At 37.2% G+C, this 18,642-nt stretch overlaps 1 protein-coding gene across 1 annotated transcript; it reads left to right on the plus strand.

The window, feature by feature from the left end:
• Positions 1 to 8,019: 8,019 nt before the first annotated feature.
• LOC127640499 (carbohydrate sulfotransferase 1-like) lies at positions 8,020 to 11,844 on the plus strand. Its single transcript, XM_052123101.1, has 2 exons — positions 8,020 to 8,499; positions 9,434 to 11,844. The coding sequence occupies exon 2, from the start codon at positions 9,493 to 9,495 to the stop codon at positions 10,753 to 10,755; it is 1,263 nt and encodes a 420-aa protein (XP_051979061.1). The 5' UTR covers positions 8,020 to 8,499; positions 9,434 to 9,492; the 3' UTR covers positions 10,756 to 11,844.
• Positions 11,845 to 18,642: the final 6,798 nt, after the last annotated feature.

An 18,642-nucleotide genomic window follows, 5' to 3' on the forward strand; every position in this document is an offset into this window, starting at 1 on the left:
TGAAGCAAAACTAGTTGAGAACCATTTAACTGAGTTAAAGGTACAGACAGGAGCTGTCTGTCCTCGCTGTCGTGCACCTACAGTATATGTTAACTGTTAGTAATCACAGGACATTACTTTAAAAGCTCACACAGCTGATGTTATTTTTAATTTAGAAGTTCATTTAACATGTAAACTAACATGCTTTAGTTATATAACATGTTATAGTTACATGCTATTTTTTATCATGTTTATAATTCTGTTTAATATAATTCTGTTAGCTTTCTTATTTATTCTATTTATTTTATTTTCAAAAGGGAGACTTTTTTTTTACACATACTTCAATAAAATAAATGGTTTCAAGTTTCAATTATAATAAAGTGTTTGCTCAAAAATATGTATAAATATATAAAAAATAACCCTTCTGTTTTCACTGATAATAGTAATTGTGTAATACCGTATACCGTGATACCGTGAAACCGTGATATTTTCTGAGACAGTTATCATACTGTGAAAATCTCATACCGTTGCAACCCTACTTAGGAGTGAAGTATACAGTCTGTATATCTGTGATTAAGATGCGGTTAATCTGGGACAAAATTGTGTTGGATGATTTTTCATTTGAAATATTTTTGTTAAACTATTTACCATTTTCCATGAGCCACTATTGGTCAAATTCGACTCATAACACCACAGAGATAAAACATTTTTACATTTCATTACCAGAAAAAAAAAAAAAAAGGTGTGTATATTTACACTAAGTGCAAATAGCCCATCTTGTTAGCAGAGGCTATTTCTCTTACTCAGCCCACTACTGCTCTGACCAAACTCAAGACACACATGATAGATTTATTTGGAGTTAACTGCTGATATAATGTAGGCGGGCATATTGATATTTTTCGCGATGGGGCAGAGACATTAAATTGGTTAACGGGCTAGACATTTCGTGGATTAAGAGATTGGATAATTAAATCACTATTTGCATTCCAATAGTCTGGTGGAAACACAGAATTTTACAACAAACTGCTCCCCCATAGCTGTAGTAGCTCTGGGTGTTATGGTATGTGTATGTGTTGTCACGCTGGAGAGCTGGGTTAGAATCCCACCCCTTGATATACTTTTCCCATGTCTCTACTCTTAATATTTCCTATAATGCTACTTATAGTAATAAATGAAAGAGATTCCTCGCAGTGATTTGTTCACAGTGAGTTGAGTGATAAAATGAACCATGGTTTTACTGTAGTAATATTGAAGTAACCATGCATTTTGGTGGAAACTATATAGTTCTGTTGTACTAACCATGGTGTTATTTTAGTAACATGTTGTTAATAGTAGTTAATAGTAACCATGTTTAATTTTGTGGTTATTATGATTTTACTAAAAAAATAACCATGGTTATACAAAGCTTATTGTAGTTAAACCATGGTTAATTTCTGTAAGGTAGGGTTAGGGGTATGGGTTGGTATAGGGTATCTGTGTAAATAAAACAAAGGAAATACTGCAGCGTCACTATACGGTATTAGTATTTAAACAAGGGTGTAAGAATATCTGCCACTATTTGCACTAGTGTGAAAACAGCATCTAACGCTATTTGCACTTAATGCAAAGAAGATGCTTTTTGTTGCTTTTTACACTTAGTGCAAATAGCCCCTGGCAAAAATAAATAAATAAATAAAAAACATTTAACCTAATGTGACTTAATGGTAAGGTTTAGATTTGGGTGAGGGGTTAAATTGAAGAACAATTGTAATAACACCACTCATTTGGTTAGTTTATTTTTCCTCTATGGACGTAAAGTCATATATGTTTTTTACAAGCCATTGATTCTACGATTTCGCTGTTTTGTACTATTTTTACAATTTGCATGAGACTGGGTAGAAGGGCCTCATTAATGAATATCTGTGTAAAAACATTTGAGTGCAATTCAATTTACAATTTACCAAAGAATGGTTTTACAAACAGAAAATTGTTCTACTTTTATTCATAAATGAGGCCCATAAAAATAAGTAAACAGATATACAATTGAGTAAACTCAAATTTCCTACACACTCATGGCGAAATCAAATTACTTTTCTAAATTTGGCTAATTCGGATGATATCACATGACCGCATTCGCATGAAATCGTATGACTTTCACTACAGCCAATGACGTCGGTGGACATCGTTTTCATCTAATACACAACAATTACTTGCTTTTGTCACACACAACAGCTTCCTATCATGTTTACACACTCTACTGATTGGTTAAGTTTAGATAAGGGGTTTTGGTAAGGGCAAAATATTAATAAGCATGTCCTTAACGCCTGGTGCGTGAAACTCACGCATTACACTCTTCTACATTACAAATCCGGGCATTTGCATGTGATGAAACCATACAAATTTATACGAATGAACTTCAAAATCATACAAAATAGCCAACTTGTAAAATGTGTACGGATTTTCATGAGACTGGGTTGCAAATTTCAACAGGAACTTTAAACATTTATTCAGATTGTTGACAAATTTCCATTCCATGAATAAAAAACTAATGGCATATGAGTGAAGGGCCTTTTCCTTTTGTTACCAATTAATTGTCACTTTCAGTATAAATAAACAATAAAAGGAAATCTATTATTACACCAGTGGCAATTGTTGGGAATCTTTTATGATTCTTTCTTTTATGACCTGAATCGAGAGCACTTCCACTCATTCTATAGCACAAACAACATCTCCATTAATGTTTAAACTATCCATGGACCAAGTGTTACTAAACACCCTGAGACCTTATATTCTGCTGTGAAGTCATTACAGTTCTTGTTCGTGTAGCATTAGGGATGATATGGCTTTTGTTATGACTCTCTTTCAATTAGACAAAGCACAAGAGCAGTGGGCTGAGAAAGCCATTGCTCTCACTTAAAAGCGATTTGCTTGGCATACATCATTATTAGCGGTCCATAAATGTCATACACATTGAAATCACGGTCACATTTGAGCAAAAAATAATATTTCTGATGGCTGTAATTTATGTGATCTGAGAGTCATCATGGTTCTGTGAGGTTAATTAGAAACAGGGATGAGCCCTCAACTACAGTCATTTAGAATGTGTAATTAAGCCTCTCGTTTAAGTGCAAATGACTACGCAATCTCCCTTCAATCTCCTCTCCCTTCGATCTCATTTTCTGTGATTCCGCATCATAATGCCACCAAACTTGTCACACTTAATAACCCTTTTAACACTGTTAGACCTGAGCGGCTTATGAAGTGACCTTAAATACCAGACATACAAGACAAATTCATCAACAACATTACAAAAAATTCTTCTGCATTTTAAAATATGGGTGACATTTTCTGTTGTGTAGCAGAAATGCATAAGTCTTTAACATTAAATGAATATTCCTTGTTCAATACAACTTAAGCTCAATGGATGGCATCTGTGGCATAATGTTGTTTACCACAAAAATGTACTTCGTTCATCCTCCTTTTTTTTTAAGCAAAAATTGAGGTTAAAGTGAGGCTCTGAATGGAGTGAATGGAGCCAATTTAAAAGTAGAGGATTTTAAAGTAGAAATGTGAAGTTTTTTTTTATTTTATAAAAGTACTTTTTTTTGCAGCAGAGTACTGTTTTAGATGGATGTACTTCTAGTTATTTTTCACCATCATGGCAACAATGTTGTAAAACAGTGTTTTTTTTTAATGGGAATTATTGTTATTCATGGAAGAATAACAATTGCAAGCCTCATCTTGAAGAGGACACTCTGAATTACCGTAATTTCTGGACTATTGAGCGCACCTGAATATAAGCCGCACCCACTGATTTTTAAATAAAATATTATTTTGAACATAAATAAGCCGCACCTGTCTATAAGCCGCAGGTGCCTACCGGTACATTGAAACAAATTAACTTTACTCAGGCTTTAACGAAACACGGCTTGTAACAAAAATAAATAGGCTTTAACGAAACACGGTGTGGCAGCGGGGCGTGGTCAAGCGCCGTCCGGAGAGAAAAGCGGTAAGGGCACTTACACCTGAGCTAAATTATGTATAACACCGGTGTCTAATTTCAGTAAGCATGGGGAGAGCGGCATAAAAAGGCAGCAGCCACAGAGCTGAGAGAGTGACACACGTCAGTCTAGTGTTGGCGCATAGAAGAATTGAGAAACTTTATAAAATTGATTGTAAACATTGCTGTGGCCATTAAAAGCCTTACCTGGAACGTCAAGTGCTCTGCTGAAAACTGTCACACTGGTGCCCGTGTGACAGTTTTCCCAAGAAGGACACGTGAAGCAGGGCACTTGAAATTAGACACGGTGTTAGACATAATTTAGCGCAGGTGTAAGCACCCTTACAGCTTTTCTCTCCCGGACGGGCACTTGACCATGCCCCCGCTGCCACACACGGCTTGTAATAAAACATTGCAGTAAACAGTAGCCTACCAAGAAAGTCATTGGTCACTATCTTCCTCGTCCTGTGCACTGAAACCACTGAAGTCATCTCCTTCAGTGTCGGAGTTGAATAGCCTCAGATTTAGTTGTCTTTTTGCACTGAGTCAATTCCTCACGCTGCTGTTTCCAACGTCTTATCATCGACTCATTAAGACCAAGCTCCCGTGCAGCAGCCAGATCAATCGCCTTCAACTTGAAAGCAGCATCATATGCGTTTCTCCATGTCTTTGCCATGGTGAGGGTGTCAAAATTACTACCGTAATCAGAATGATGGGAAGTTTGAGCGCTCGATTTAATCTAAACAGTAAACAAAAAAAGTTGTTTTGACCTTAACCCGCTCGGCAATTTCATTGGTCTAATGAAAGCTTCACGCCAAAAAACTGAGCACGCCACAGAATGTTTTTTTTTTAATTTTTTTTTAATAACATTTGAAAGCGGAAAAATCCATATATTAGCCACGTCATTGTATAAGCCGCGAGGTTCAAAGCGTGGGAAAAAAGTTGCGGCTTATAGTCCGGAAATTACGGTATTCATTTTCATGCTCTTGGCCCTGTCCTTTTCCACTGACCTATTACAAAAATTGTGCAGTCATTTACTATAGCCAAAGAACTCCACACATTACATATCAATACGCGATTTGGCCAATTACTCCCTCGTCAAGGGCTTTTGCCTACTTAAAATGCTCTCTGTGCACCCTAAAAACCACTACACACTTTGCAAGAAGGAAGGGAGAATGTATTACAAGAGCCCATTAAACATGTCTGGCTTTTCTCCTGCTCACCAAGGACAGGTCCAACAATCTTTGAGTAGGAACAGGATGATATTGCTGTCCCGAGACCTCAGGATATCTTCCAGGAAGCCTGGTCTTGACATGCTCTGTGCCCTAAGCAACAGACTGCCATCTGGATCGATGCCTACAAAGGCACTTGGCCCTACATTTCTGCCAATAATGAAGGCCCACCTTAAGACCTATATCATCAGTGGGTGGAAAAAGACATGCTACAATCCAGGAGAAAAAAAATTATGTTTTTCCAGTGTGCACAACACCTCTGACTCGGATTTAAGAGAAAATCAACCAGGCATGGAGCTCTGTGTGGCAAATCTTGCTGAAAAACAACACAATTACATGCAACACTACCCACACTGTTTCAACATCTTTTCAACAACTGTCTTAGACACTTCAGCCCCTGCCCAATAAAATCAGACTACTCTGTTCGAGAAAACAAAATTAAAAAGTAAACATAAATAAAAGGCACTTATTATTTACAATACATCTTGTTCTTAAGTCAGCTAATCACATATACAGTATGTGTCATTTGTTCTCCAATTCTAGGAGCTATCTGGTCTAATGAAAACAACATGGCAGCTCCTGTCTTAATTAGAGTCGGCCTTAACGGCCCACCATTTTCCTATTCTTTCTCTCTCAGACAGACTCTTTTTAATTATACTAAATAAAGTCAGCTGTCTCCTCAAGAGGCACCAATCCAAAGCTGCCAGAAGAGGAACAACCTTGACCAGACAAGACCCGAATGTTCCTGGCTCGCATTTGAACCATCAAGAGAGAGACAATGCTCAGACTGTTCTTATATTCATTAAGCCAGTTTAGGTGAAGTTTGGGTTATTGAGTTGGGGAAATTTGGCTGCATGCCTGACAAGCTTTTACTGGTCGATAATATGACATGTTGGCTGCGCAGAAAGCATAATGTTGTGGTACAATTCATGGAATTAAATGAGAAATTTTGAACAGATCATTTAATTGTGGGCTTTTCAGCTAGTTTATTAAACCAGGCCAGTATGTGAGAGCTTTCAGAGTTTCTCGTAAGTCTATTATGGTTTTGCTTCATCTGCCTCACGCAGACAGTACAATCACACATTGAAATCATGTTTCATGCTTTGGGTTTTCTCATTTCTCTGGACACGGTTGTCATGGATGATCCACATATTCAGAGCCCTAGAAAATAACCACTAAAGCATTGTGCAATTCAGTGGACAGAATTGGGAAGATCATTTGCGTTTGAAAGCTTATTTCCAGCTCTCACCAGTGAGGATAAAGAGTACACACACCCATCTTCACCCCAGTACTGCACACTTTGTGCATTGCCAATATGCAAGCCGACATTTTCGAATGCTTGATCACACACGCTGATTGAAACTGTGGTTGCGTTGAGCACACAAAAGATAAAACTGATTTAGCAAAAGCCAACCATAATCTCACATTTGGCAGCTCCTAGGATTGCAAGACATTGAACTGGGGGAAAACCCCATTTCAAATGCCAGTATGTGGCTTCAGGTAAAAGGACAGAGAGGAAAAACACAACAGATAAAGAGAGAAATGGAATAGAATGCAATATTTGGTATAAGATTGAATAGAGCTTTTCTGTGTTGATTGGAAGGGTCAAATAAACTCCAAATTTCTGCCAGGTTAGATTGGTTGCTATGCCAATAGACATTAATCTACTTGGATCACTTAACATACATAATTTAAAAGGGTTAGTTAAACCAAAATTAAACATTTTGTCAGCATTTACCCTAATGACTGTTTTTTTTGTAAGATTATTGTCAAACACTGATAATATTTTTTAGCAAACAGTGAATTACATTTTTTGTCTGTTCTTCAGACAAAGCTGTAGTATGGCTTTGGAAGACTTTGAATGCAGTGCACAAGTTACAGTATACTCTACTCTCTGGGGGCCAGTGTAGCTCAGTGTGTATTGATGCTGACTATCAGTTCGAATCCAGGGTGTGCTGAGTGACTCCAGCCAGGTCTCCTAAGCAAACAAATTGGCCCGGTTGGTAGGGAGGGTAGAGTCACAAGAGGTAACCTCCTCGTGGTCGCGATTAGTGGTTTTCGCTCTCAATGGGGCGTGTGGAAAGTTGTGCGTGGACCGCGGAGAGTAGCATGAGCCTCCATATGCTGGGACTCTCTGCGGTGTCATACACAACGAGTCACGTGATAAGATGCGCGGATTGACGGCCTCAGAAGCGGAGGCAACTGAGACTTGTCCTCCACCAGGTGAGTAACCGCGCCACCACAAGGACCTACTAAATAGTTTGAATTGGGCTTTCCAAACTGGGAGAGAAGGGGATTAAAAACTGTTATAGTAAAGAATACTCTTCTCTCCAGCTAAAACCAAAATAAATATGCCAAACATTGTGCACAAACCCTTAAAATTTGTAACAGTAGCCTACATTAGCAAAAGCTTAATTTAGACAGAAAACAAAATAGCCCTAATACTGTAGTTGAATATATATCAACATATAATTGATTTTATGACGAAACAGAATACCCAGATTAAACCACAATGCTGTTTTTCCTAGACACACTGTACCATTACATAATAATTTTTCAGCCTTTCAGTCAGTCAGCACTGAAATCCAACAGCCGGCCATGTCTGGCTCATTTTTACTCGCATATATTCCATAAATTATATTCTCTATATCAAGCTGTCGTCAAAAAATGTACCGAAGACCAGAAAAACAAAAGTGCACTGAAATTTCTAGACCTCGCGACTTCACCTCATCCAAAACTAACTCCGCGTTGAAAGGATTCATCATCATCATCATCATAATGAAGCACAGACATGTTCTCAGGGGGACGAGAAGTGAACCTAATCTGCCTCCCCCCATGCTGTTTTTTTCCCCTCCTCCTTTGTCAACTGTGGTTTTGAGGGAAGGGAATGAATATTCGTAGAGTGTTGCTTACGTTCTACTTAATCTGGGACCGACTGGCACGCCTCTCTTCACTCTTTACCTCACGACGAATGAAATATACGTCCGGCGTTACGCGTTTAGTCACAGAGAGATGTCCGAGGATGCGCATCAATACCTTATTCTTCTCTTTTCTCTCCCACGGAGCCCGTCTTTGAATGTTTTACCCTGAGCATGAATGGGGCTGCTTGAGGATATACGACCCTTTTCATCGCCGCCGCCGGCGGTTTTTAAGGCAATAAGGAGCCCATCGATATTTAAACACATGAGCAAAAAGCGTTAAGTGTTTATGACGGGCGTTACGGGGCTACTACGCAAAGACATCGCGGCTTATGGAGATTTTTTTCTTTTGTTGAAATTTTCAGCATGCTCTCACACAGCTTAATATAAGGCAAGTATATCTAGCTGAACTATTTATTTTATGCTATTTTCAAGTCCATTGGATGCCTTACATTTTCGCGCTGGAATAAACGAAACTAAGTTGGTCGCCGTTTTAGATAGCCGACAGTCAGATCTGGTAGCCTACTGTTTTTTTAATTTTTTTTGGTTATTTCCGACTGAATACTGAGTTGTGTTGCACTGCGGTAAATCGACGCGCTGTAGTCGGCGGCTGCCTTTCAAATCTAGGTATGCTGTATTGTGAAAGACTGCAGTTAATGCATCTCTCTACAGGTGCCTGAACTGGTGCCAGTTTCTGCTAAGATTTAGGAGCCAGTCTACATTCTAGATGTTGGTTTGCATGCACCTTTTTCAGAAGGGAAAAACAAAATACCATAGACTTATAAAAGTCTACAGGAGCTAGTTTTGTTTTGAGAGTTCAGGTGTAGCTATTGAAATAAAGAGTGGCAACTTTATCGAATTCAAAGGCAAAGTGCTTGGAGGATTTAAGACAATAGCTATAGTTTGAAGGGACATGTACTCTGTGTTGTGTCAGATAACCTAATAATGCGCTTCATGTGGGAACATCTAAATTAACTGGTTTTATTCAAGTCAAAATATTACTATTTCTTATGACTGAGTCAACCTCACTAGATTGCACAAAAAGCAAGAAATTGTTCCTTAATGTTACAGTTTTTCTTTTTACAGTCTTTCAGTGCTAGAAATTAACATATGATGTGTCTATACAGTTTAAATTTAGACTTGGAAATTACAATAACTGATTTAGTTTACAAAACCTTCATTTCCTTTAGTTTAGATCTGAATGTAAATGGATTTTCAAAACTGTAATTCATTGTTATACTTTTTATATTTTTCAAAAGCTCCCCATTTCTTACATTATGGTCTGTTTTTTATTTTATCAATCTGAGATCTATTTTATTTCCCAGCTGTGCCTTTGTTGGTTGGATTAAACCAGACTGCATCATCTAAATGAAGTTACCCAGCCATGCAATGTTCCTGGAAGGCTTTGATTCTGCTTGCATTGGTCTCAATAGCGATCCAATACACAGCAATCAGGACTTTCACAGCCAAGCCTTTTCATATGTGCCCGGTTGCTAACCCTTTGAACTGCGGCTTGGGACTGGATGTGGAGCCCTTCGATCGGACGTGTGATGAGTACCCGTATTTCAATTACAATTCCTCCAGGAAGATTCACATCCTCATCTTGGCGACCACCCGAAGCGGCTCGTCTTTCGTTGGACAGCTGTTCAACCAGCACTCAGATGTGTTCTATCTTTTTGAACCAATCTATCACATTCAAACTACCTTAATCCCTCACCTTTCTCCCAGCAGATATGCTGTCGAGCGCAGGGTGATGCTGGGAGCCAGTCGTGACCTTTTGAGAAGCTTGTACAATTGTGACTTGTATTTCTTGGAGAGTTACATCAAACCGCTGCCTGCGAACCACACCACGGACAAACTCTTTCGACGAGGAGCCAGCAAAGCCCTTTGCTCAATGCCGGTCTGTGATGCCTACAGCCCCAGCGAAGGCAATATAGATGAGGGGGATTGTGTTCGAAAGTGTGCCTCCCTCAACTTGACCCTAGCTACTGAATCGTGTCGAGAAAGACGCCACGTGGCCATTAAAACAGTGCGCATACCGGAGGTCAGTGACCTCAAGGCGCTAATCGAAGACCCTCGGCTTAACCTGAAAGTGATCCAGTTGGTGAGGGACCCACGTGGGATATTATCTTCACGGATTGAAACCTTTAGGGACACGTACCGCCTGTGGCGAATCTGGAGAGCCACAGGGCGTAAACCCTACAACTTGGATTTGAGCCAGCTCACAACAGTGTGTGATGACTTCCTGAACTCAGTGTCCACAGGCTTAAGCCGGCCGCCATGGCTTCGGGGAAGGTACATGCTAGTGAGGTATGAGGACCTGGCAAGGAACCCACTCCAAAAAACCAAGGAGGTTTACGAATTCCTGGGTCTTTCTATGGAAAAGAGCGTGGTGGACTGGATACACAATAACACCAGAGGTAATAATGATTTGTCAGCAAAGCATAAGTATGGAACATTGAGGGACTCAGCGGCCAATGCGGAAAGCTGGAGGTTGAAACTGTCTCATGACATAGTTGATTACACGCAAAATGTTTGTCAGCACATTTTAGACGAGCTAGGCTACAAAGCTGTCAACTCCCCCGAGGAGCTGAAAAACATGTCACTCTCACTCATTGAGGACAAAACCTTCATTCCTTTTTTGTAACAAAGGTAACGGTGTGCATGCACGGCTATTTTTTTACATTTATATTTTTGCCTTAATGTAATTGACATTTGCACTATGAACTGTTTTTGTACTTTGGAGACCCCCTACACAGTCACCCTATGATTTTCTGACCAGCACAAGAACCAAAACACTTAGCTGTAAAGAGATCGGAACTTGAACTTTAATGCTCATTATTTATATACTGGAACAGAGCACCACACTATTGAAGAAAATTTCTGTATGCTGGTCATTGCTTCGACAAAAGTGAATGTGAAGGACCCAAAAACTATTTTCAAGAAAAGCAGACCTAATGTGGACTGAAATGCTGTCATGTATAATAACAGCCGTGCAATAAAATTGTGAATGTTACGGTCCAGACTATTTCTCAGGTTGTTTCTCAGTGTAAATTCTTGACTGCCACAATTAGGAATGAAGTTTAAAGGAATATTTTGGTTTCAGTACTAGTTAACTCAATCAACAGCATTTGTGGCACAAAATTCATTACCAAAAAAAAGTATTTTGACTTGTCCTTCCTTTTCTTTAAAAAAAAGCAAAAGTCTGGTTATAGTGAGGCACACACAGTACAATGAATTTGAATTGGGCCAATCCGTAAACGTTAAAACACTCACTGTTTCAAAAGTATAGTCACTAGATGTAAACAGTGTGCATGTTAACATGATATTCTGTGCAAAGTTACATCCAGTTTTACAACATAAACCCTAAGACTCCTGTAAAAATTATGATTTAAACAATTGTACAGCTCAAATAATACACAAGTTTTTAAAGTGCTTTTATCAAATTATAAGTGTCACATTTCTGCCATTAAACCCCTTAAAAATACTTCCATGGTAAGTGTCTCAATTTACCTTTTTGTTTTTGTTTCAAGAAAAGGAGGGAACTTCAAAGTTATCATTAGTCAAAATTATTTTTGTGGTAATCAACTTTATGCCACAAATGCTGCTGATTGAGCTTAATTTGTATTGAACATCCCTTCAGGATTGTATATGACTTGCTTTGCTTTTAGAATGCATAATGAATTGGTGCTGTAACCAGGGGGAAAAAATTAAAAATGGGGTAACCAAAAGTAAACTTGTGCTCTTATATCTGCTTGTTTTGTTTTGTTTGGGTTGGATATGTTTTACAAAAGATTTTAATAATCAGTAACTACTGTTACAACACAATAATAAGAAGGTTGTTATATCTTGCTAGATGTCATAAAACCACTACAGCGAAACATAATGCTATCCAGTTTATAGTGTGGAAAAATAATTGTTTATATAATTTATATAATATAATATAACATTTTATATTATATAAATGATACATTTCCATATGAAATGCATGGTATTATTAATTCTTTATCCCTTATCATCATATCACTAATTTGTGTCTTTCATTGATTCAGTGCATATAGATTTATATTTAGTGTCCATGGGAAAAATGTTTGGCTCAGTGTATGTAAAATAACTAGTGTAAATAACTGAATGCAGACTATTTCTTACATTGTGCCTGCTGTAGTTTGTGTATGTGACTTTTGATTTGTCACATTGACCTTAATTTGCTTTAATCCGTCTTTGATTTTACATAATCTAGATAATCTGGATTTACATTTAGGTAAGTAAACCAGTGAACAAATTTTGTTTTTGATCCTCACTCTCTAGATTCCTTACCCATGTCTGTTTCAAATGGAGGGATTTAAAGTTAAATATACTGGGTTCAAAACAAGTTAAGCTCAATAGACAGCATTTATGGTATAATGTTGATTATCACAAACATTTATTTTAATTTAATATGGGATACAGTGAGGCACTTACAATGGAAGTGAATGGGGCCGATACGTAAACGTTAAAATATTTACTGTTTTAAAAAATATTGGCACAAAATACAAACAACATGCTTGTTACCATAATTTCAGTGTAATAAACTTGTCAACTGACCTTTTCTATGTAAAGTTATATCCGATTAAAAACTTGCTGCCATGATGACGTAACACCCTGTAATCCTGCAAAAACGGCAATTTAAACAACTTTACAGCTCAAAGAACACACAAGTTTAACAGGAGAATTAATATTAGAGTTTTTATACAATTATAAGATTCACATTTCTTCAAACCATCCAAAAATTGGCCTGATTCACTTCCATTGTAAGTGCCTCACTGTAATCATAGTCACCTTTTCTTTTAAATAAATTTGAGACAAGTACATTTTAAAAAAAAATTTGGCTTTTGTGGTAATTGTTATGCCACAAATGCTGTTGATAGAGTTTAACTTTTAATGAACCCACAATATTCCTTTAATAGTCCCATTTTCGGATTTAGATCGTCTTGAGCATATCAAACTAGTTTTTAAAATGTGGTCAAATAATGAGAATTGCCTCCAGGACTGTCTTGGCAAGCATCTTTATCCCTGTGTGCCAACTTAATTTTGATCATTCTTGCCCACTACCGATTACACCAGCCAGTAATACCTAATAATACCAGTAATACAGCCAGTACAGGTGCAGGTCTTTGACTAAATGTGATGTCATTTTCAACCAACTGATTTTCACTTATTGTGTTGAGCTTATGAAATTCCAAAATCTTCTTCATAGGGCTATCAAATACACATCTGAAATTCTAAGAATATATAGGAATATACAGTTGAAGCCAGAAGTTTACATATACCTTAACCAAATACATTTAAAATTTCACAAGTTCTTGGACATTTAATTGTGAAACGTCCGAATAATAGTAGAGAGAATTATTTATTTCAACTTTTATTTCTTCTATCACATTCCCAGTGGGTCAGAAGTTTGCATACACTTTGTTACTATTTTGTAGCATTGCCATTAAATTTCTTCAAATATTTTGAGTAGCTTTCCACAAGTTTCTCACAACAAGTTTCTGGAATTTTGGTCAATTCCTTCAGACAGAACTGGTGTAACTGAGTTCTTGCTTGCACGCTTTTTCAGTTCTGCCCACAAATGTTCTATTGGATTGGGGTTAGAGCTTTGTGATGGCCACTCCAATACCTTGGCTTTGTTCTCCTTCTGCCATTTTGCTACAACTTTGGAGATATGCTTGGGGTCATTGTCCATTTGGAAGACCCATTTACAACTTCATGGCTGATGTCTTGAGATGTTGCTTCAATATAAACACATAATTTTCCTTCCTCATGATGCCATCTATTTTGTGAAATGCATCAGTCCCTCCTGTAGCAAAGCACCCCCACATCATGTTGCTGCCACCCCCATGCTTCACGGTTGGGATGGTGTTCTTTAGCTTGCAAGCCTCACTCTTTTTCCTCCAGACATAATGATTGTCATTATGGCCAAACAGTTCAATTTTTGTTTCATTAGACCAGAGGACATTTCTCCAAAAAGCAAGATCTTTGTCTCCATGTGCACTTATAGTCAACTATAGTCTGACTTTTTTATGGCGGTTTTAGAGCAGTGGATTCTTCCTTGCTGAGCAGCCTTTCAGGTTATGTTGATATAGGTCTTGATTTACTGTGGATATAGATACTTGTCTACCTGTTTCCTGCAGCATCTTCACATGGTATTTTGCTGTTAATCTGGGATAGATTTGCACTTTTCACACCAAACTACGTTCATCTCTAGGAGAAAGAATATGTCTCCTCCCTGAGCAGTATGATGGCTGCATCGTCCCATGGTGTTTATACTTATGTACTATTATTTGTACAGATGAACGTGATACCTTCAGGCATTTGAAAATTGCTTCCAAGGATGCACCAGACTTGTCCAGAATTTATTTTCTGAGGTCTTGGCTGATTTCTTTTGATTTCCCCATGATTTCCCGCAGAGGCACTGAGTGTGAAGGTAGGCCTTAAAATACATCCACATGTACTAATTGTGTAAACCTTGACATCATTGTCTGGAATTTTCCAAGCTGCTTAAAGGAACAGTTAACTTTGTGTATGTAAACTGCTGACCCACTGAAATTGTGCTATAGTCAATTAAAAGTGAAACAATCTGTCTATAAACAATTGTTGGAAAAATGACTTGTGCAAGTCCTAAACGACTTTCCAAAACTATAGTTTGCTAATATTAAATCTGTGGGGTGGTTAAAAATTAGTTTTAATGACGTCAACCTGTGTATGTAAACCTCTGACTTCTAGTGTACATGTGGGAATACAGTTCTGGATTTGATAGTTTACGAGTTCAGGGTTATATTAAGCATACATAGATTACAAGGCAAAATGTTGTTAACGTGTTGACATATTCTGCACTGAAAACTTTAATTTGACTCAATTGATTCAGTAAACTCTTTCCTTCAATGGAATTGAGTAATGGCATCTACATAACTTGTGCATGAAGGTTCACCTAAAACTTGGTGTTCATATAGATGAACTTAACTATTTACTTAACTACTAGAAGCATGTATTCTTAACTCGGGTATGTTATTAAAATGTTGTTGTTTGAACTTAATTTTAATTAAACAGACTCAAATATATGTCATACAATAACAGCTTAATAAATGAAGATTACCTATAAGATTATTGGTAAATCATGAAATAAAGGTAATTCTCCATAAAAATGCATATATGCTTGTACTTTAGTTGCTTATGCACAAGGAGATCTGAGATACTGTTAACAGGATCCATCTTGACCAAATGGGGACCCATGGTGACATCACACGAAACAACTATTCTCAACAAAACAACATAAATAAGACTACAAAAAAACTAAATTCCTAATAACAACTATTTAGATGTCCCCATATGTTCTCTTCATCATAATTGAATCAGTCAAGCACAAAGGCATTTTGGGTATTCCCCATAGCCTTGATTTTGTACTCAATAGTTTGCGTTTTAACACTTAAAATCTGAAGTCTTTTGATTTTTAAGAAAAAAGTTCAAGGAACATTATGAGTTATGAGCCCCAAACCTGATGTTTCGAGTGATTTAAGAGAACTTCATTTTTCCAGTAATGACACCATTAGGGTTTACAGTGTGGCTGTTTCAAGGACTATTGCAATATTATGTTGGTAGAGTGTGACAGGAAATGTAATAATCCATATGAAATATTCAAAACAGACTTTGAAATATGACTGTTGAGAGTAAAGTCTCTGAAGAGTAAATCTCTCAAAACTATTCAGAAAATTTGAAAGCTTATAAATAGAAATGGGCCACATTTCCAGTGAATTCCAAAATATTTGTGTCCTCAGTGCTTCAGCTAGACCAGAATCTCATGTATATGTGGCTTGCACAAGTGTGAGTGAGAGAGTACAAAATGAGGGCAGAATGAAGTAATAAATCTCAGGTAATAAGCATGCATATGATTTTTTTTTTGAGGGTCGGAATTTGTTTTGTATACTTAATCTTGAACCATTGGAGATACAATTGTGTCACCATGGGCCCCCATTATGTAACTGTTTTGTGCAAGATGCAAAATTTTACATAAGACAAAAAGGGTAAAAATAACTTGGAACCACGGTTGCTGCAAAAAGAACTTCAGTTACATCAAAATTAGTGACAAATGAATATTATTTTAAAGAAAAATGTCACATTAAGTCAAAGTCATGGCCTTGTAGTTAGAGCACGAAGCTATGAGACTTTGAGCCTTGGTGCGCATGCATGCAATTTGAGTTCAAAACTGGCTTTTTTCCCACTCACCATTTCTTGGCATCTCTTGACTATTCCTGTCAATAAAAGTGGAAGAAGGCCAAAAATAAAATAATAAAATGTCACATTAAAATTCATTTGGAGTTTCATTGCTTGGAAACAAAGAATATCACACACCAGTTTCAGTGTGGAATTTGTAATTCAGTAAAACAAGTGGTTGAAGGCCTTTTTAATTTTCTAAGAAGCTGTGCACATACACTTTCTTGGCAGGTGGCTTTTTCTTTTACCCAAGGTCTGGACATATCACCAATATTTCTCCTACTGAAGGCATTTGTTTGGAGAACGTCTTCCATTAACCCAGACGAGTGCATAAGTAATTGGGTCTTTGAGTCATCTCCCATAACACTTTGCCAGAAAGGGTACAAATAATTTGTCTGAACCTGATTTTAATCACACCAGACTATGGTACAATCAGCAAATAAATGAGCTGGCTGGGAAGTTTTAAAACCAGGGTGTTAATGTTACTTAAATCAAAGTCAAAGTCAGCTTTACTGTCATTTTTAGCACATCACATGGTAATGGATAATGGGATGTAAAATGTGATAATTGTAAGGAAAGGAAATTACCCACTTAAAGGGAAAATTCTCCCAAAAATGTGAATTATGTAATTCTGTTCCAAAGTCAGTCATCATTCTCTTTCATTCTATGGAAAACCAAATAAGACCAACATATACTTAACCTCTTTTTTGTAGAAATAAAGCCAGTTTTCCAGTGCTCATGAGGCAAGTTTTTCAAACAACTTCCCATTTGTATGCTTGTGATATTTTAAAAAGAGATGTTGTTCACTGAGACCACTTATAGTGATTAAGTGACTCCAGGATGCAACTATATTTGGAACATTTTGCTCTAGCTCTTGCATTAATCACCTGGCTGAGGGTAATATAGACATACAACAATTATGCTTAATAAACAGACACTGTGTAAGGTCATGTAAACACTGTTCCTTTATCAGGGTAAGGCCATAAACGGTTTAAGCATTAACCGAACGACACACATTGATTTTTGCCCATTACCCCGATTTCACATCGTATGGAAACACATTTACCAGCGTTTTTACCGTTCACATTCTTTGTAATATTTTTGCAGTAAACTTATTTTTGGTAGTTATCAGCATATTGGTTTGTCAACGTTCTCAATGACCACATTTACATGCACAGTCTCACACCAAATATGTTTCATAAGCCAACAATGTGTAAGTGCAAGTGACTGTCTTAAACAGCTTTCCTTTATCAAGGTAATGTCATAAATGGTTTAAGTATAAACCGATTGACACACAAACATTGTTGCCTATTTCCTTGATTTTGCATTGCATGTTAACACCTTTACCAGGATTCTTACCAGCTTATTAACGGATCCAAAGTTCTTGCTTTATCCAATTTTTTAAGATGACGTTTGGTCATTTTTACAAACAAAATTACAAAAGAGAATTGAGAGGAAATGTGGTTATCATTAAAATAATGTCTCAATGCAAAAATTATATTGGTCCTAATATTAAACATTTCTTATTTCTTTCGATTTTGGGGTGAAATGTGATCAGGCCATTTTGTCATGACATTCTCCCAATTACTACTACTCGGTTTATGAGAGATGCCTTTTGGTTTGTGGCTCTTGACAGTTGATTGTAAGCAGGTAGTTTCATAACAGGGACAGTATTTGTATGTCACCTTGTATTATAAAATGTAAGGTTAAAGACCACAAAACAACCTTTTAAATGGTGCTTTTACTACTTGATACTAAAATCACTGATATCTTGGTTAACATTCTGGAACAATGATGTTGCTGAGCCATGCAATTGTTTTTGAAAATAAAACACCTGACTGGTCCAATACATTTTTGTGCTGATTCAGTATGCCATGATAAAATGAAACACAGGTTTATGAGCACCTCGGTCTGCCCATACTGGACAATGACAACGGAGAGGGTCACAAATTATGGCAGGGGAACGGTGCTGCACTGAGAAATATAAAGGGCAAAGATGGACTTGGGAGTGTAATGCAGTGTGCAAGCATAAGAACATCTCTCTATCTCCATCTCATAGAAACAAAACCTTCTCACCTATTCTACGATGAAAAACCTGTTTATCACCTGATGTACTGTATATGTAGATGTGGATGCAGTTTAATATTTTACCTTTTGCCAATGAGTGTTGGAGGATTAATATAATTATTATTTTACCATGTGATCTGAATTATGTGGGTCACTTACTTTTTATAAACTGCTAATGCAATCCAGATCTGGTCTGCTAATGCAGTCTAGTGCAGTTAAA

Source organism: Xyrauchen texanus, chromosome 49 (assembly GCF_025860055.1).
Source record: "Xyrauchen texanus isolate HMW12.3.18 chromosome 49, RBS_HiC_50CHRs, whole genome shotgun sequence".
Taxonomy (NCBI): Eukaryota; Metazoa; Chordata; class Actinopteri; order Cypriniformes; family Catostomidae; genus Xyrauchen; species Xyrauchen texanus.